Source organism: Eriocheir sinensis, chromosome 22 (genome assembly GCF_024679095.1).
Source record: "Eriocheir sinensis breed Jianghai 21 chromosome 22, ASM2467909v1, whole genome shotgun sequence".
NCBI lineage: Eukaryota > Metazoa > Arthropoda > Malacostraca > Decapoda > Varunidae > Eriocheir > Eriocheir sinensis.
In genome coordinates, this window is record NC_066530.1 from 11306143 (window position 1) to 11326454 (window position 20312).

General features: G+C 43.4%; 1 protein-coding gene across 2 annotated transcripts in view; it reads right to left on the bottom strand.

Moving 5' to 3' along the window:
* The window catches only part of LOC127002053 (uncharacterized), a 93551-nt gene that overhangs the window by 59877 nt on the left and 13362 nt on the right, over positions 1-20312 (bottom strand). For both annotated transcript variants that reach the window (XM_050867418.1, XM_050867419.1), the window contains exon 2: positions 17594-17850. In XM_050867418.1, the coding sequence (XP_050723375.1) occupies positions 17594-17850 (257 nt within the window). The remainder of the gene's footprint in view (positions 1-17593; positions 17851-20312) is intronic.

A 20312-nucleotide genomic window follows, 5' to 3' on the forward strand; every position in this document is an offset into this window, starting at 1 on the left:
AGGAGAACCAAGAGGGTACTGTGTGGCTGTGTGATTTGGCAACATGGCATAAGTTTAATGGAACGTAAAAGAACGAGAGAAATGCAAATAACGAAAGGAACAAACGTGACACAGAAACGAAAGACATGCAAGTTAATACAAGAGAGGATACAAACTCATGGAACCCAAAATAACAATAGAGAAGTGAAGAAGGGGAAGATGGAAGGCATATAAGGAAAGGAACAAGTGAAAGAGAATAATGAAGAGATGAAATGAAGGAAAATTGTGAAAAGGGGAGGAAAAAAATAAACGGAAATGTAGAGCAAAGGAGAAAGGAAGGATAAAAGGACGGGAAAAAAAGTTAAAAAGGGGAGAAGGAAGGCAAATAGCGAAAGGAACAGAAGTGAAAGGAAGAAAGGAAGAAAATCATGACGGGAAAAAAAGTTAGAAGGGGAGATGGAAAGAAAATTATGAACGGAAAAGAAGTGAAGGGAAAGTAACAACAGAAAAGAGTGAAAGGGGAAAAGGAAGGAAAACAAAGATGGAAAAAAGTTAAGAAGGAAAAAAGGGAAAGGGTAGTAAGGAAAGGAAAAAGAAACACACTAGCAGTTCAGAGAGGAAAAAAAGAAAGGGAGAGAATGAAAAAAAAGAAGTGAAGGGGAAGCAACAACAGAAAAGTGAAAGGGGAAAAGGAAGGAAAATAAAGATGGAAAAAAAGTTAAGAAGGAAAAAAGGAAAGGAAAAGGAAAGGAAAGGAAAAGAAACACACTAGCAGTTCAGAGAGGAAAAAAAGAAAGGGAGAGAATGAAAAAAAAAGAAGTGAAGGGGAAGCAACAACAGAAAAGTGAAAGGGGAAAAGGAAGGAAAATAAAGATGGAAAAAAAGTTAAGAAGGAAAAAAGGAAAGGAAAAGAAACACACCAGCAGTTCAGAGAGGGAAAAAAAAAGAAAGATGGGAGAGAAGAATGAAAAATAAACAAATGGGAACAGGAGCTTAAAATAAAAAGCGACGAACCAGCGTTGTAAACTGATATGAAACTTCCCCTGTAAAAGACTTTACGACCACGAACGAGGGACTTAGGAAGGATAAAGGGAGTGTGGGACTGTGTGGGTTGACTCGACATGGCCAAAGTCTGTCTTAAACCAAAACAAACGGAATGAGGGAACAAAGGGACAGTTAAAAACATAAGTAGAGGTGATGGGAAGGGAGGGAGGAAGGGAAGGAAGGGAAAAAAGCAAACACTAGTAGTTACATAAGAAAGGCGGGGGGGGGGAGGAGGGAGAAGGGAAGGCATATTTCTCTGTTTAGGAGCAGTAAGTAGCGGGCTTCTTTTTTTTCTTTCATTATTGTTTTCTTTTTTTTTACGCCCTTGCACTGTCTCCTCTGCTGTAAAAAAAATATAACGACGAAGTGAAAAAGAGAAAGGAAGGCAAAAAATAAGGAAAACTGTGAAAAGGGGAGAAATAAGGAAGGGACTTAGCGGAAAAGAAATGAAAGGGGTATATGAAGGGAACTAACGACAGAAGAGAGAGAGGTAAGAGAGAAAAGAAAGGCAAATACCGACAGGAAGAAAGGGAGGGCAGGAAGGAATGAAGGAAGAAAATGGAAGGAAGAAAGATAACACAGGCAATTAGAAAAAGAAGGAGGGATAAGGAAGGAAAATAACAAGCAAATGGGAAAGGGTGGAATGGAGGGAAGGAGGAAAGAAAGGGAGAAAAAAACAGCTGAAAAGAAGAGGAACAGGGGAAGAAAGAAAGGAAAATAAAAACAAGCATCTGGAAAGGAATGGAATAGAAGGAGGAGGGAAGGGGGAAAACAAGACCAGTTAATAGAAGGGGGATGGGAGGGAGAGAAGGAGGGACTATGACACAAGTAGTTGGGAAAAAAAAAGGAAGGGAAGAAAGGAAGGGAAAAACAAAAGCAGGTGAAAAAAGGAAGCGATGGAGGGGGGGGGGGGACAGAAAAGAGGAGAGAGAGCAGGAAGGAAGAAAATTAAGGAAGGGAGGGCGATACAACAATGTGATATGACACTTCCCAGCCGTAGAGTTTATGATGGGAGGGACGCACAGAAGGAGAGTTATTAAAAGCAGGTGAAATAAGAGGAAGCGATGGAGGAAGGGGCGAAAGAAAAGAGGAAAGGAGAGCAGGAGGAAAAAAATAAGAACTCAAAGACGATGATACAACAATATGATATGAGACTTCCGACCCGTAGAGTTTATGATGGGAAGGGGACACAGAGGGAGAATTATATTTTTTAGTCTAGCGAAACTACAGAGGTGACGTACAGAAGGAGAATAATTATTAGTCTAGCGAAACTACAGAGGTGACGTGGGCAAATCTCTTGAGCGTTGCATCGTGATACCAAACACTTCTTGTAGACACAGTTCCAAAAGAAAGGACTTAATCTATAGAGGAGTTCAGAGGATCTATAGAGAACGTGTATGTGTTTCGTCTCCCAGAAAAAGCTGGAGACACAACAACACTAGCTTCTGCAGTGACAGCAAACCCCTCTTGTTAGTTCCTATAGAAAGAAATCTGTTGGAAATTAATTTGTAAAGGAGTAATATCTGTTCCGCCTCTCAGAAGGAGCCTGTGAACCCCAACAACCTATCAACCTGAGCCATGCAATGATAGCAAACCCTCTTGTATGTAGGTTACAATAGAAAGAAATGTGCTGGAACTTAATTTGTAGTGGAGTAATATCTGTTCCGCCTCTCAGAAGGAGCCTGTGAACCTCAATAACCTCCCAACCTGAGCGATGCAATGATAGCAAACCCTTTTGTATGTAGGTTCCAACAGAAAGAAATGTGCTGGAACTTAATTTGTAGTGGAGTAATATCTGTTCCGCCTCTCAGAAGGAGCCTGTAACCCCAACAACCTCCCAACCTGAGCGATGCAATGACAGCAAACCCTTCTTAAATGTAGGTTCCAAAAGAAAGAAATGTGTTGGAACTTAATTTGTAGTGGAGTAATATCTGTTCCGCCTCTCAGAAGGAGCCTGTAACCCCAACAACCTCCCAACCTGAGCGATGCAATGACAGCAAACCCTTCTTAAATGTAGGTTCCAACAGAAAGAAATGTGCTGGAACTTAATTTGTATCGGAGTAATATCTGTTCCGCCTCTCAGAAGGAGCCTGTAAACCTCAACAGCCTCCCAACCTGAGCGATGCAATGATAGCAAACCCCTCTTGTATGTAGGTTCCAATAGAAAAAAATGTGCTAGAGTAATATAGGTTTTGCCTCTCAGAAGGAGACAGTAAACCCCAAAAACCTCCCAATCTGAGCGGTGCAATGAGAGCAAACCCCTCCTGTCGAAATTTCCAACATAAGACTCGTAAAGGGGATTCAATCTAACAGTGGCGTCAAATGTGTCTTGTTTCCCAAAATGAGCCTGGAAACCTGGCAACCATTTCAGCTTTAAGCGATGCATTGACACGGAACCCCTCCAACAGAAGTTCCAAAAATAAGAAACATGAAAGGAATCGAATCCACAGTGGAGTGATATGTGTTTCGTCTCCCAGAATGATGAACCTGAAACCACATGAACCCCTCGAGTCCCCTCTATCCCCCTGGACACAGTTAAAAGTGCCATTCCCGGAACTTCACTATCTTTCTAATCTTATCATCACTCGGCCACGTCTACACATGAATACGGCGGGAAGCCTGATCAGGGTCGTATCGTCAGACATCTCGCCGCCCCAGAACACCTATTTGTCAAGGCTTTCGCAGGAGTTGTGGGCATTTCCAGTACTAGTTGTATGACCCTGGTGGTAGTTTGCCCCTTCTTCTGTACCCTGAGCCTAAAAAACACGCATTAGAACCTGACTGATATCCCCCTTTGACCTTTAGAAATAGTTGATATGAAAAGCGAGTGTGTCTTATAATACCGGCGGCCATTTAGATAAAGGATATAGAGAGACAGTGAGATAGAGAAATTGAAGAGAGAGAATGGGCCATTTTGAAAGAGGGTATATAGTCAGAACAAGTGCCATAGTACACCTCCCTTGTAGCCTTGAACAACCTAATCTAGCCTACCCTAACCTAACGTAACAGACCCAAACCTAACCTGCCCAACCATACCCTACCCTACCTTATCTTACCCTACCCTACCCAACCCTGTCCCTACCCTAACCTAACCTAATCTAATCTAACATACTATAACCTAACCTAACCTAACCTACCCGAAAGATGAGATGCAAACACTAGTCTATTATGAGATTCACCCTTCAGCGCTCTCCAGCCAGACCTGACCCGCTGCATCTGATAAAGGGGGAAGCCAATACGGAACCGGAAAATAACTACTTGTCGCCTTTGTACCGAGGAGTTGCTAGAAAATCAGGACACCTCTACTCCCAAAATCAGGACACCTCTACTCCCGAAATCAGGACACCTCTACTCCCGAAATCAGGACACCTCTACTCCCTCTACTCACCTCTACTACCTCTACTCTGGATACCTCTACTTCCGAAATCAGGACACCTCTACTCCCAAAATCAGGACACCTCTACTCCCAAAATCAGGACACCTCTACTCCCGAAATCAGGACACCTCTACTCCCTCTACTCACCTCTACTACCTCTACTCTGGATACCTCTACTTCCGAAATCAGGACACCTCTACTCCCAAAATCAGGACACCTCTACTCCCAAAATCAGGACACCTCTACTCCCAAAATCAGGACACCTCTACTACCTCTACTCACCTCTACTACCTCTACTCTGGATACCTCTACTCCCGAAATCAGGACACCTCTACTCCCGAAATCAGGACACATCTACTACCTCTACTCACCTCTACTACCTCTACTCTGGGCACCTCTACTTCCGAAATCAGGACACCTCTACTCCCAAAATCAGGACACCTCTACTCCCAAAATCAGGACACCTCTACTCCCGAAATCAGGACACATCTACTACCTCTACTCACCTCTACTACCTCTACTCTGGATACCTCTACTTCCGAAATCAGGACACCTCTACTCCCGAAATTGACTTCTCTTTCGGCCACTCCTCTCCAATCTTTTTAGGGCCAGTAAGTAGCAGGCTTTTTTTTTTATTGTGTTTTTTTAAGCCCTTCATCTGTCTCCTTTGATGTAAAAAAAAATAGTCTTCCTCCCTTATGAAGTGACCTCTCTGTCTTTTCTACCTCCCTACCCATACCTACCTTACCCTAACCAATACTGAGCCTTAAAATTAACTCGTGGCATATCAAACGGAAGAGGTGAAGGATTATATTGCCTTCCTCCCTCATGAAGCAAATCCTCAACGTCCATCCTATCTGGGTACCCATACCTAACCTAACCTAACCTAACCTAACCATCCCCGCCCTACCCCAACCTAACCTAACCTAACCAACCCCGCCCTACCCCAACCTAACCTAATCTAACCAACCCCGCCCTACCCCAATCTAACCTAACGTAACCAACCCCGCCCTACCCCAACCTAACCAAATCTAACCAACCCTGCCCTACCCCAACCTAACCTAATCTAACCAACCCCGCCCTACCCCAACCTAACCTAATCTAACCAACCCTGCCCTACCCCAACCTAACCTAATCTAACCTACCCTGCCCTACCCCAACCTAACCTAATCAAACCAACCCTGCCCTACCCCAACCTAACCTAATCTAACCTACCCTGCCCTACCCCAACCTAACCTAATCTAACCTACCCTGCCCTAACCCAACCTAACCTAATCTAACCTACCCTGCCCTACCCCAACCTAGCCTAATCTAACCAACCCTGTCCTACCCCAACCTAACCTAATCTAACCAACCCTGTCCTACCCCAACCTAACCTAATCTAACCAACCCTGCCTTACCCTAACCTAACCTAATCTAACCTACCATATCTTACCACAACCTAACCTAGCCTATCCTAACCTAACTTACCCTAGTTTAACCTAGCCTACCTTATACTACCTTACCCTACCCTGACCTTATGTTTTCTTACCTAACCTAATCTAACCTAACCCAATCTAACTTAACCTAATCTAGCCAACCCTAACCTAACCTAACCTACCCAAACCTACCCTACGCTACCCTATCCAACCCTACCCTACCTTACCTTACCCTTCCCTACCCTATCCTACCCTTACCTAACCTAATCTAACATACTATAACCTAACCTAACCTAGCCATTACCCAACCCATAACAAAGGCCGTCTGGTGAAGGTAGAGGCTGAACCATACACAACGCAGCTCTTTAACTTGTATACAGACTCCAACGCATACAAGTACAGAAGATTATGTGTGAAGTGAAACCATATGAGGAGGATTTGTTGGACTAGGTAACATATCCTAAAGAGGGTCATCTGAAGAGAGAGAGAGAGAGAGAGAGAGAGAGAGAGAGAGAGAGAGAGAGAGAGAGAGATGACGTGGTAGTTCAGTGGCGGAAGAGAGGAGAGCATGTACGTGTGTGTGTGTGTATGTGTGTGTGTGGCGGCTTATGCTAACATCCCCCCTATTCACACCACACACACACACACACACACACACACACACACACAGGCGCGCACACACACACACACACACACACACACACACACACAAGCACAAACATGGCACAGTGACCGCGACCTTCATTCAATTGTTCGCCCTTTCAGGCTCACCACTAAATAGATTAATAGACAGACAGACAGACAGACAGACAGATAGATAGATAGACAGGGATAGATAAGGACAAGGATATAGATAGATCGACGGATAGATAAAGATTATTCACCACCTAATATATACGTTGGTAATAAATCAGTTAAGTGTATATTCAGATGCATCACAAGTCATTAGGTGAATATATGAATATCTGCACATATTGTAAGCGGTAAGATAGAATGGTTAACTCTAATAACGAAGGTATTTTTTTTAATTAAGTTTCATAGAGTTACATAGACGATGACACAGAAGAGAGAGAGAGAGAGAGAGAGAGAGAGAGAGAGAGAGAGAGAGAGAGAGAGAGAGAGAGAGTGTTCACAGGTGTCTTGTATGGACAGGTGTGTGTGTGTGTGTGTGTGTGTGTGTGTGTGTGTGTGTGTGTGTGTGTTTGCTGGACCAATCAGGTGGACAAACACCACACTCAAATATTTTCCTTTAAACTTCAAAGATTAATATTTTTTTTAGGCCAATAAACTGGGTCAGAGTGTCAGTAAGTAAGTATGTGGGTAAGTATGCAACTATCTAACAAACTAACTGACTGACTAACGTACTTACTAACTAACTAACTAACCGCAAGAACACCAAACTTACTAACTCTTATATCGCTAACTAATTAAACAAGTCACACTCACAAACTGACTAACCAACTAACTGTCTATCTCCTAACTAGTAAATTAATTCACTCACAAAGTAACTGACTAACAAATTATCTTTCATATCTAACTAATTAACTAACTCATTCACAAACTATCTATCTTCCTATCTAATAAACTAACAAATTTACTGACAAACTATCTCCCTATCTAACTAATAACCCCTAAAGGGCCGGAGGCGGCTATAGCCGCTTTTCCACGGAAGGGCCGGGGGCGGTTATAGCCGCTTTGCTTTTTTCGCGCTAAATTTATTTACTTTTCGGTAATTTTCGATGACCATTCGTTGGCAACACTGCCAGAGATATGTTTAGACTACTGCTTCAGAATCTTGCCCGCTCTCACGATGGACAGGCGTACTGACACGGATTCTGACGCGTCCGATTTCCTGCTAGACCCTGCCGAGCCCAGCAGAGCAACACGAGAATGAGAAGAGTATGCTACAATGACTCCCAAACCACACATCACAAGACTGTGTTACATAGAGAAAGCTTAGAGTATTGACTATATATAAGAATTAGAGCATGGGGGCATCCGTTTTCATTACGCACTAGTCAAGGCCACACAAGCGAAACGAACGCAGAGCGGGCAAGAGCCTCGCTAACTCCAAAAGTCTCTCCTCTTCAACTCAATATTTCTCCAAAACCACAGCACATAGAAACGTTTTCATGCAATAATTAAAAAGAAGAAGAGTTGATGATGACTATGACGACAAAGTAATTTGTTATTGCATTGTAGTTCAGCAGAATCAAGTGTGTGAATATAGGCTATTTTCGGTGTTTGGTGCTGAGGTGCCGGTCCTGTGGATGTTGTAGATGACCACCCACGCCGGCCCTTTAGGGGATAAACTCTCAAACTGACTGACAATCTCCCAGTCTAACTAATAAACTCACTCACAAACCAACTAACTTACTAATTGACTGACTAACCACTAAAACAACAAACTAACAGACTGCCTCCCGAAATTGACCTCTCTTTCGGCCACCTCTTTTGATTCTTTTTTGTAGGAGCAGCGAGTAGCGGGCTTTTTTATTATTATTTCCTTTTTTTGTGCCCTTAAACTGTCTCCTTTGTTGTAAAAAAAATTAAAATACCAGCACGAACACTGGCGGATACAAGCCATGCGGTAACCCGTGTAACTCAGCACCGGGATGCGACACGTGGCAGCGATCTGGTCAACGCCACGACGCACACTCGGCCAATATATCACCCAACACTCACGAACACTATGCTAAAACCTCTCTCTCCCTTCCCCTCTATCCTCGCCTCTTCGTTCTCTGGCCTGACTAGCTGAAAGGGGATATTACACTGGGCATATTTTCCGAGAATCTTCAGTCAAACCACGATTTCTGCTAACATGGTTCTCAATTGTTTGTTGTTATTGCTGATGATGAAGATGGTGAGTAATACCGTCGTCCGTCAGTGAAATCTACCGTAGCTTTGGATGATCGTGGACACGTCAGAAAACCACGCAAATATGAGAACCACGCCAGCGGAAATCGTGGTTTGACTGAAGATCCACGGAAAATTTGCCCAGTGTAATAGCCCCTTAAGAGACAAGAGGTAGAGTTCTATTTAGTCTACATCGGAAGCTTAGTCCACAAACACAACACTCACGAATACTATGCTAACATCTCTCCCCTTTCTCCTTCATCCTCCCTCCCCTTTCGTTCTCTACCCTGACTAGCTGAGAACACATGTGGTAGTTTTGTAAGCGTCGTGTCGCAAGCTCAGCCCATAGAACACCTAACACTCACGAATGCTAAGCTAAAATCTCTCTCTCTATTCTCTCCTATCCCAGTGTTCCATATCATCGTACTTAGGATCATTGTATTGTCCGTCTGCTGACTCATAACTATTACAAAAAACATCAGTAAGTTACGGTTTTAATAATGGCTTTAATTTGATGTCGTTTTTTTCTGGGTGGGTACGACAGTTTTGGGGTCTGGAACCGATAAATGCATGCAGTGTTCTGAGTACGATAATATGGTAACACTGCTCTGTTCTTGACCCTCTTTATTCACTGTACTGACTAACTTATCACACACACACACACACACACACACACACACACACGACGGTCTATGCTAACATCCCCCTATTCACAGCACACACACACACACACACACACACACACACGTTCAGCCCATATGACACCTAACACTCACGAACACTCCTCTCTCCTTTCTTCTTTATCCTCGCCTTTTCATTCTCTGCACAGACTATATAGTTTATGAGACACGTGTTTGCTTCCTGTTTACGCCACAACGCAAGCTCAATCCTTATAACACTGAACACTCACGAACAATATGCTAAAATCTCCTCTCCTATCTCCTCTCTCCTCGCTACCTCATTCTCTGCTCTGACTAGCTTAATGAGACTCACAGACGCCACACTTCATTGCGTCTTGCAGCTCCTTGTTTCTTATCTTTTCTTAACCCAGGGACGCAACCCAACCCCACCACATGCGCAAACATTTCTTAGCTAACACACCCACGTTAATTCATTCGGTAAGGCTTTGGTAGAGGTTGTGTTAGTCCTTACATGGGTAGTTTCATGAGCCTAGTGATAGTATGACATGGCTTTGGTAGAGGTTGTGTTAGTGCTTATAAGAGTAGTTTCATGAGCCTAGTGATAGTATGACAAGGCTTTGGTAGAGGTTGTGTTAGTGCTTATAAGAGTAGTTTCATGAGCCTAGTGATAGTATGACAAGGCTTTGGTAGAGGTTGTGTTAGTGCTTATAAGAGTAGTTTCATGAGCCTAGTGATAGTATGACATGGCTTTGGTAGAGGTTGTGTTAGTGCTTATAAGAGTAGTTTCATGAGCCTAGTGATAGTATGACATGGCTTTGGTAGAGGTTGTGTTAGTGCTTATAAGAGTAGTTTCATGAGCCTAGTGATAGTATGACAAGGCTTTGGTAGACGTTGTGTTAGTGCTTATAAGGGTAGTTTCATGAGCCTAGTAACAGTGCGATAAGGCTCTCTCTCCTCTTCCTTTTATTCTCGTCATGCCCAATTTCTCTCTTCTCTTTTCTCTCATCTCTCCTCTTCCTTAACTAGATTCCACTATCCTTTCGTCTCTCCCTCTCCTTTCCTCTTTCCTCTCATCTCTCTCTTCATTCTTCTCTTCTCGCCTTTCGCTAAATCTCACTATCTCCCTCTCCTCCTATCATCTTCCTCCCCTTCCCTCGCCTCTCGCTCTTCATCTCCACACTTGCCTAGCAGTAACTGGCTACAGACAACATCCATTTCCATAAAAGAGTAATATGTCTTCCCTCTTTGTAGCCGCGAGGGAGGAAGGGAGAGAGAGGCTTTGTTGCTACCACCGTGAAAATGACACCCTGTAGCTAGCGCTGAGATGACTGGCGCCCTTGTGTGGTATTCTTTTCCTGCGTCTTTGACTTTGTATAATAATGTGGTACGTGGTTTGTGTTATTGTAAAAAGCTGAGTTACTGCTGCCTGGGTCGTGTGAGCTCGCGATGTATGAGCCAGGGCCAGATGCTTTAACATATCAGGGCTTGCACACACACACACACACACACACACACACACACACACACACACACACACACATTGAAAAGTTGGATAAATTTAAGGAAAAGTTGGATAAATATAGATACGGAGACGGGACCACACGAGCGTAAAGCCCAGAAACACACACACACACACACACACACACACACACACACATACACACATTTGATAATGCTTTCGCAGAGGTTGTGGGCATTTTCATGGACTGGTTTGTGACGCTGGTGAAAGTTTTACACGGCTTTTGAATCTTCAACGGGAAAAGCACCCATGAAAACTCGGGTAATCTTCTTTGTGGTATTGGAAAACAGTCGTAAGGAGAGCCCGATACGTTTAATGAAGAATATGGACTCAGATTCTCAAACATTTCGAGGCTCACACACCGATATTTGATAGGGTTTTAGGAGCAGCGAGTAGTGGTTTTTTTTATTTTTTATTATTGTTTCCTTTTTTGTGTGCCCTTGAGCTGTCTCCTTTGTTGTAAAAAAAAAAAAAAAAAAGGTTGTGGAGGGTATTTCCATGGGTAGTTTTATGAGCCTAGTAATAGCTTGACAAGGTTTCTACACCATGGATGTGATAAACACTCGTGTGAACCCGACTAATCTCCTTGGTGGCTTTTGGAAATATTTGAGACGTCGGGCGAGAAGGGGCGAGAAGTATAAAACCATTTTTTTTATATAGTTTGCGCTGGGAAAGGCAGGCTACACGTCACAGGAAGAATAAGAGATAAGTTGCAAGGGAAAAGTGATCTTGTGTTTCATGTACCGATGGTCGCTTTTCCCCTGTAACTTATATCTTCTTTCTTCCTGGTATGTGTAGCCTGCCCTTCCCTGTACCAACTAGGAAAAAAATGGCTGTGTCCCTTACGCCCTTTCTCCACCAGACGTCTCATTTTGGGTCGTATTATAAAACATTTCGCCGCTTAAAAACACATATTTGACAAGTTGTGGGCATTTCCACGAGTAGTTTTATGACCCTGGTGGTAGTTTGACCCTTCTTCTGTGCCATGAACCTGAAGAAACACTCATTAGAACCCGACTGACCCCCTCTTTGACCTTTAGAAATAGCTGATGTGAGAAGCGAAAGTATCGTATAATACAGACCTTTAATTGTGGTACGAACCGGAAGTGTTTGAGAATATGAACCTCCTGCATAACACTGTGTAAAGTATGCTAGCTGTATAAACTCCCGTGCATAACAGAACTCCATACACTGAATAGGTGAGAATTCTATCTTGTTCCTCTTGCTGTTGTTACTTGTATAGCGTTGCCTGTGTGGCGTGTGGTGATGCAAGTGTTTCCCAAATTGTGGCCAAATAAATTTAGACTGATGCAGGCTTGACAGAGACAGGTGTGTGTGTGTGTGTGGTATATGTGTGTGTGCGTGTGTGTGTGTGTGTGTGTGTGTGTGTGTGTGTGTGTGTGTGTGTGTGTGTGTGTGTGTGTGTGTGTGTGTGTGTGTGTGTGTGTGTGTGTGTGTGTGTGTGTGTGTGTGTGTGTGTGTGTGTGTGTGTGTGTGTGCGTGTGTGTGTGTGTGGCGCCGGTAGGCTTTCTTCAGAGGCCTGGTGGTCGGCCCCAACCCGTCATGGCGCAGACAATTTTTATAATGGCGTCATTTATCTTGGTTCCTGCCGCTCATTCTTGATTCGCTTGGACAATTTCTTCTAGAGTCCGGGTTGAAGTGTGGTCTTCTGGGCAGCATGTGGGTAGTCTTAGGCCACTCGGCGGTGACTGAAAAACCCCAGGTGGTAGCGGTGGACTCGAACCCGCGTCGTCCAGAACTCGGTGAATGTGGGGCCCGCACGCCAACCACTCAGCCACCGTCTACCCATTACTGCACCTTAGCTTGTGTTAGGCGTGGGTTGAGACATAACATTGTGGAACAGATCAATGTATACTTGTTCTTTCCTTCACTAGTCGATGTTAAGCTTGCAACGAGAACAATATTAAATGAAAGGAGAGATATAGAAAAAAGTATCAGGACACTTCTCCATCCGAAATTAACCTCCCTTTTGACCACTTAATTCTACCTTCTTTCACAGGAGGCCGCGTCATGTGAGGAGATGAAGAGGACGTGGAAAGGGAGAGAGGAACCAAGGACATTGACGTTCAGGGAGAGGGAAAAGAAGAAGAGTAAAGTTATTTGAGGAAAATGTTGGCTGTTTGTTTGGCTTTGATATGCTTCCGTTACTGTACAAAAAAACGTTCCTGTGTTTTTAATCTTTCTTTTTTGTGTGTGTTTATTGATGCTTTCCTCTGGAGCTTCATATTAAATAGACGGAGCTTAGTTTTTATTGATTTGGTATATTTTTCGCTTGAACGACTTTTATTACGATCAAGAAAATGTTCCTGTGCTTTTAGTATATTAATGAGTTTGTTAATGGTTTCATCTGGTGCTTAAAGTTATACAACCGGAAAAATTAGGTGAACGCATATATATATATTTTTTTTTCTTACAATTCTCATTTCGTAAAGAGATGAAAATATATATATAAAAACCACCCAGTTATCAAAATCATGCGTTTCTGTATGAGTTTGATAATTGATTCGTCTCCTGCGTGTTTTATTGACAGACGCACCTGTTCAAAGTGTAGGAAGATGAAAACATTTACACGAAATAACAGCCTGCCACGTGTCCGAGTGTGTCACCGGCCACAGGTGTTCCAATACTGCCGACGTGTCCACCGCTGTTTCTCTCTCTCTCTCTCTCTCTCTCAATAACCGCATGAGTAAATTTGCAGACGACACAAAGATTGGTAACTCGGTTCTCACTGACGAAGACAGGCAAAGCCTCCAAGAGGATTTGCACAAAATTTCAGCTTGGTCGGATAGATGGGAGATGCCCTTTAACGTAGACAAGTGCCAGGTCCTTCAAGTTGGAACGAGGAATAAGAAGTTTGATTACGAAATGCGCGGCGTTAAACTCAAAAGCGTTCAATGCGTCAAGGACTTGGGGGTCAAAATCGCGTCAAACCTCAAATTCTCACAGCAATGCATCGATGCAGCAAATAAAGCGAACAGAATGTTGGGCTTCATTAAAAGAAACTTTTATTTAAGAATAAAGATGTAATACTCGCTCTACAACAGTTTAGTCAGACCCCACTTGGAATATGCGGTACAGTTTGGTCTCCCCACCATGCAAAGGATATTGCTAAATTAGAAGGTGTTCAGCGTCGGGCAACGAAAATTATCCCTTCCTTGCGCAACAAATCCTACGAAGAAAGGCTTTCTACCCTAACATGTTCTCTTCTTGAACGTCGCCTGAGGAGAAAACTGATCGAATGTTTTAAAATACTTAATGGTTTCACAATGTAGACAGATCAACATTGTTTATGATCGATGACACTTTGCGCACGAGGAACAATGGCGTAAAACTCAGATGATGTAGAATTCAGACTGCACCAAATTTTTTTTCTTCACCAACGATGTAGTGCGAGAATGGAATAAGCTTCCACCGTCAGTGTCCAGTGTAACACGATTGACTCCTTCAAAATAAGCTCGACCGTCACTTCCTTCAACTTAATATCAACTAGAGTAGAAATGCAACGTTTTGGAGTCTTCTGATTAATGTAAAATCACTTAGGTTTAAGGACAGACCACAAGTCTGGACCATGGGGTCTGTGTCTCTCTCTCTCTCTCTCTCTCTCTCTCTCTCTCTCTCCTCTCTCCTCTCTCTCTCTCTTTCCTCTCTTTCCTCTCTTCTTTCTCTCTCTTTCTTTCCTCTTCTTTCCTCTTTCTTTCCCTCTCTCTTTCCTCTCTTTCTTCCCTCTCTTCTTCTTTCTTTCTTCCTCTCTTCTTTCCCTCTCTTTCCCTCTCTTTCTTTCCTCTCTTCTTTCCTCTCTTCTTTCCTCTCTTTCTTTCCTCCTTTCTTTCCTCCTTTCTTCCCTTTCTTTCTTTCTCTCCCTTTCTTCCTCTCTCTTCCTCTCTTTTTCTTCCCCTCTCTCTTCTCCTCTCTTTCGTCCTCTCTCTCTCATACTATTTCTTCTTCCTCTCTCTTTCTCCCTCCCTCCCTCCCCCCCTGACAAACAAATTTACACACAATGAGTATTTTCGGTACAGAATAATTAAAAACAAACAAGAAAACGACGCATCTATCAACAGCACCAAAAGCTTTCCCTACGAAGCATCTCACAACATGCATCAGCTGATAAACAACCCCCCCAAAAAAAGGAGTTCCACGATATCTGATAAGGAAGTGATAGACATTCTGATTCCACGATGCCGGTTAGGAATAAGCAAAATAAATACTCTAGTTCTGGGACGTTGAACTGACTTAAAAAACTCCTTGGAAAAAATGATATATGTGAAGATGAAGTGGATGAGAACTGAATTGTATGGATAAGTCATGAGATGAGATGAGGAGGGCGTGGGATAGGAGAGAAGAATAAAGAGTAGAATAAGTGAATGAGAGGAAGGAAGAGGAAGGAAAAAGAGAATGTTGGGAGGGGAATAAAGAACAGAATAAGTGAATGAGAGGAAGGAAGAGAAAGGAAATAGAGAATGTTGGGAGGGGAATAAAGAACAGAATAAGTGAATGAGAGGAAGGAAGAGATAGGAAATAGAGAATGTTGGGAGGGGAATAAAGAACAGAATAAGTGAATGAGAGGAAGGAAGAGAAAGGAAAAAGAGAATGTTGGGAGGGGAATAAAGAACAGAATAAGTGAATGAAAGGAAGAAAGAGGAAGGAAAAAGAGAATGTTGGGAGGGGAATAAAGAACAGAATAAGTGAATGAGAGGAAGGAAGAGGAAGGAAAAAGAGAATGTTGGGAGGGGAATAAAGAACAGAATAAGTGAATGAGAGGAAGGAAGAGAAAGGAAATAGAGAATGTTGGGAGGGGAAAAGGGGAGGAAATAATGCAGAAGGGGATGGTTTGGATGGAGGAAGAAGAGGAAGGTCGGATACGATAAAAAGGGAAAAAGAAAAAAAGGGATGCAATACAGAGTGAATGAAAGGGAAAAGGTAAAAGAGTAAAAGACGGGAGAGTAAAATTAATTAAAGAGAAAGTAAATGAGAGGGATAGAATTAAGAGGAAAGAAAGAGAAGTTTAACCAAGGCTAAGAGAATGAGGTTGAACAGAGAATAGGAAAGAGATGAAAGGACGAGGAGGAGGAGGAGGTATAAGAGTGGGAAAGGAGAAAAGGAAAAAAGGAAGCGTTTGGAGAGGATGGATGACCTACGAAAAAAAGATATGGTCCCGAAACACATAAAAGAAAGCAGCGGACATCCATTGGCAATAACTATACCAGTGAAACCTATACTTGAGATGTTTCTGCCTATATTAATACTGATACCAATACCAATGCTAAGAATAAGTGTATGCGAGGGGTGTGTGCGTCCTTGAATAGACTGTAAGTATGATGAAAGCATAACACTTGAGGAAACACAATTAGTATTCCAATCACTACAAGGAAGAGGAGGAGGAGGAGGAGGAGGAGGAGGAGGAGGAGGAAAGAAGTATACAATATTATGATTGATGAGAGAGAGAGAGAGAGAGAGAGAGAGAGAGAGAGAGAGAGAGAGAGAGAGAGAGAGAGAGAGAGAGAGAGAGAGAGAGAGAGAGAGAGAGAGAGAGAGAGAGAGAGAGAGAGAGAGAGAGAGAGAGAGAGAGAGAGAGAGAGAGAGAGAGAGAGAGAGAGAGTGTGTATGTGTGTGTGTGTGTGTGTAAATAAAACAGTAAATTAATTAGTTCTGACTGGACCTTAAGGGAGCGAAATAGGACCGTGAGAGAGAGAGAGAGAGAGAGAGAGAGAGAGAGAGAGAGAGAGAGAGAGAGAGAGAGAGAGAGAGAGAGAGAGAGAGAGAGATATGCATAGTTAATAAGCCTTAATAGCGTCCGTCCTTCACTTCAGCAACTCAGGAGTGCTAGACATCTCTTTTAACCTATTTTTCCACCTCTTAACCCTTTCATCTTTCCTTAAACCCCTTCTTCTATTGACTAAACCCTTTTTCTATAGTTTTTTTACAGCACAGGGAGTAAGTCAAGGGCAACAAAAAGAAAAGTGAAGAAAAAAAACCCTTCCATTGCCTTTAAACCTTTTCCATTGTCTCTAAACCCTTCCTATCATCTTTAAACCCCTTCTTCTCTCGTCTTAACCCCTTATATTGTCTTTAATCCCCTTCTTCTACTGTCCCTATACATCTTCTGTTGTCTAAACCCTTTTTATTGTCTTTAAACCCTTTCTTCCTTCTCTAAACCCTTTCTTCTATTATCTAAATCCTTTCTTATGTATTCAAACCCCTCCATCTACCATCTCTTAACCCCTTTCTTCTACCACCTCTACCCCACCTATACATCTTCAACCACCTCTAAAAAACTCTTCTTCTATCACCTATATAAAGCTCACGGACTACGATCTTCACTTACTTAGGATGTCTTATGTCTGAACCTCTTATCCCACTTTCTAAACCTCTTCTTCCACACCTCTAAACCACATCTTCCACCTCTAAATCCCTTCTACTACTTCCACTACAAATCATATAGGACTCAATCTTCCTTCACTTACTTAGGATGTCTTATGTCTGAACCTCTTATTCCACTTTCTAAACCTCTTCTTCCACACCTCTAAACCACATCTTCCACCTCTAAATCCCTTCTACTACTTCCACTACAAATCATAAAGGACTCAATCTTCCTTCACTTACTCAGGATGTCTTATGTCTGAACCTCTTATTCCACTTTCTAAACCTCTTCTTCCACACCTCTAAACCACATCTTCAACATCTAAATCCCTTCTACCACTTCCACTACAAACCACAAAGGATTCAATCTTCCTTCACTTACTTGGGATGTCTTATGTCGGGGAGCGCTCTGTCCAACGCAATCCCGTCGCTGAGCAGAGCGTTGAAGCCATTGGTGTAGAAGAGCTCCTCGCGTTTCTTCTCGAGTCCCGGGGCGAGGTAGTGCGGTAACCCTTGCTCTCCGGGGCCCGTTCTCCTCCTGTCCAGCTCCTCCTGTGTGTGGTTGTGCCAGTCCACCTGCGCGAAGCTTGCCCCCTCCCGTAACCCTGAGTCCGGGAACACATAACCTCCGCCAGCAGCCTGAGGAGTAAAGGAATGGGGGTTAAGGAGTGGGGATAAAGGAGTGGGGATAAGGGATTGGGGGTGAAGGAATGGGGGTTAAGGAGTGGGAGTGAAAGATTGGGGATAAGGGAGTGGAGGTTAAGGCTGTTTTCTTTTTTCATCTTCATTTCACTTCAACTTTGTCTAAGGCCTCATCTTTTTCCTTGTCTTTTTCTTTTCTTCCTTCCTTTCTTCTTCGTCTTTCTCAATGTTTTCTTGTTTCCTTCATGCTTACTTATCTCAACTTAGTCTTTTCTTCTTGTTTCATCTCCATTTCACTTCAACCTAGTCTATGGTAAAAATGGGGATAAAGGAGTGGGGGTAAAGGATTGGGGGTGAAGGAGTGGTTGTAAAGGAGTGGGTGTAAAGGATTGGGGGTGAAGGAGTGGTTGTAAAGGAGTGGGTGTAAAGGATTGGGGTGAAGGAGTGGTTGTAAAGGAGTGGGTGTGAATGAGTGGTTTTAAAGGAGTGGGTGTAAAGGATTGGGGTGAAGGATGGGTTGTAAAGGAGTGGGTGTAAAGGATTGGGGTGAAGGAGTGGTTGTAAAGGAGTGGGGGTAAAGGATTGGGGTGAAGGAGTGGTTGTAAAGGAGTGGGGGTAAAGGATTGGGGTGAAGGAGTGGGGGTAAAGGATGGGGGTGAAGGAGTGGTTGTAAAGGAGTGGGGGTAAAGGATTGGGGTGAAGGAGTGGTTGTAAAGGAGTGGGGGTAAAGGATTGGGGTGAAGGAGTGGTTGTAAAGGAGTGGGGGTAAAGGATGGGGGTGAAGGAGTGGTTGTAAAGGAGTGGGGGTAAAGGATTGGGGTGAAGGAGTGGTTGTAAAGGAGTGGGGGTAAAGGATTGGGGTGAAGGAGTGGTAAAGGAGTGGGGGTAAAGGATTGGGGTGAAGGAGTGGTTGTAAAGGAGGGGGTAAAGGATTGGGGGTTAAGGAGTTGTTGTCAAGGAGTGGGGGTAAAGGATTGGGGTGAAGGAGTGGTTGTAAAGGAGTGGGGGTAAAGGATTGGGGTGAAGGAGTGGTTGTAAAGGAGTGGGGGTAAAGGATTGGGGGTGAAGGAGTGGTTGTAAAGGAGTGGGGGTAAAGGAGTGGGGTGAAGGAGTGGTTGTAAAGGAGTGGGGGTAAAGGAGTGGGGTGAAGGAGTGGTTGTAAAGGAGTGGGGGTAAAGGATTGGGGTGAAGGAGTGGGGGTAAAGGAGTGGGGGTAAAGGATTGGGGTGAAGGAGTGGTTGTAAAGGAGTGGGGGTAAAGGATTGGGGTGAAGGAGTGGTTGTAAAGGAGTGGGGGTAAAGGATTGGGGTGAAGGAGTAGTTGTAAAGGAGTGGGGGTAAAGGATTGGGGTGAAGGAGGTTGTAAAGGAGTGGGGTAAAGGATGGGGTGAAGGAGTCAGGATATGTGGTTGTGTGGACTGGGGTGGAAGGGTCAGGGAGGAGGATTGGTGGGGGTTAGGGGGGTAAAGGTAGGAGGTGGTGGAGGCATGGAAATGATAGTTAAGTGGAGGTGAGGAGGACGAGGAGGAGTGGAAAGGTTAGAGGAGGAGGATATGTGGAATGGATGAGGACGAGGAGATAGGAAGAAGGAGGAAGAGGGGAAGAAGGCAGTGTGGAAAAAGTGAAGAAGAGGAAGGAGAAAAAGAGAAGGAGAAGATGCATGGCAAGAAGGAGAAGGAAGCAAAGAGAAGACGTGGAAATAGTAGAGGAGGAGGAGGAGGAGGAGGAGAAGGCAAAAAAGGAGAAAAGGAAAAAAACGAAGGCATTAAAAGTGAAAAAGAAGAAAAAAAGTAAAAAAAAGGGATAAGAAAGAGGAGGCAAAAGAGGAGAAAAAAGAAAAAAGACGAAGGCATTAAAAGGAGGAAGAGGGAAGAAGGTGGAAAAGTGAAGAAGAGGAAGGAGAAAAGAGAAGGAGAAGATGCAAGGCAAGGAGAAGGAAGCAAAGAGAAGACGTGGAAATAGTAGAGGAGGAGGAGGAGGAGGAGGCAAAAGAGGAGAAAAGGAAAAAGACGAAGGCATTAAAAGTGAAAAATGAGAAAAAAGCCAAAAAAAAATAAGAAAGAGGATGGCAGAGGAGGAGGACGAGGAACAGGACATAATAAGGAGAAGCTAGACAGGTAATTAGACGATGATGAATGACCAGTGAGGAAGACGAGAAGGAGAAAAGAAAAGAAGGTATACAAAGAAAAAGACTTAGAAAAGGAAAAGGCGAAAAGCAATGGAGATGAAATGGCAAGATAAGGTGACGTGAAATAGGTTTGGGACCAGCAATAAAACAAGAGGAAATAGAAGAGACAGGAAAAATGGAGATGGAGGGAGAACGGAGAACTCGGAGAACTGAGATAAATAAATAAACAATAAAAGTCTTAATAGCCGAGGTCTTACAAGGGAGGCAGGTGGCGGGGAGGCTACAAAACAAGGTGGAATATATCTAGCCACTGATGGTGAGGGAGATAGTGA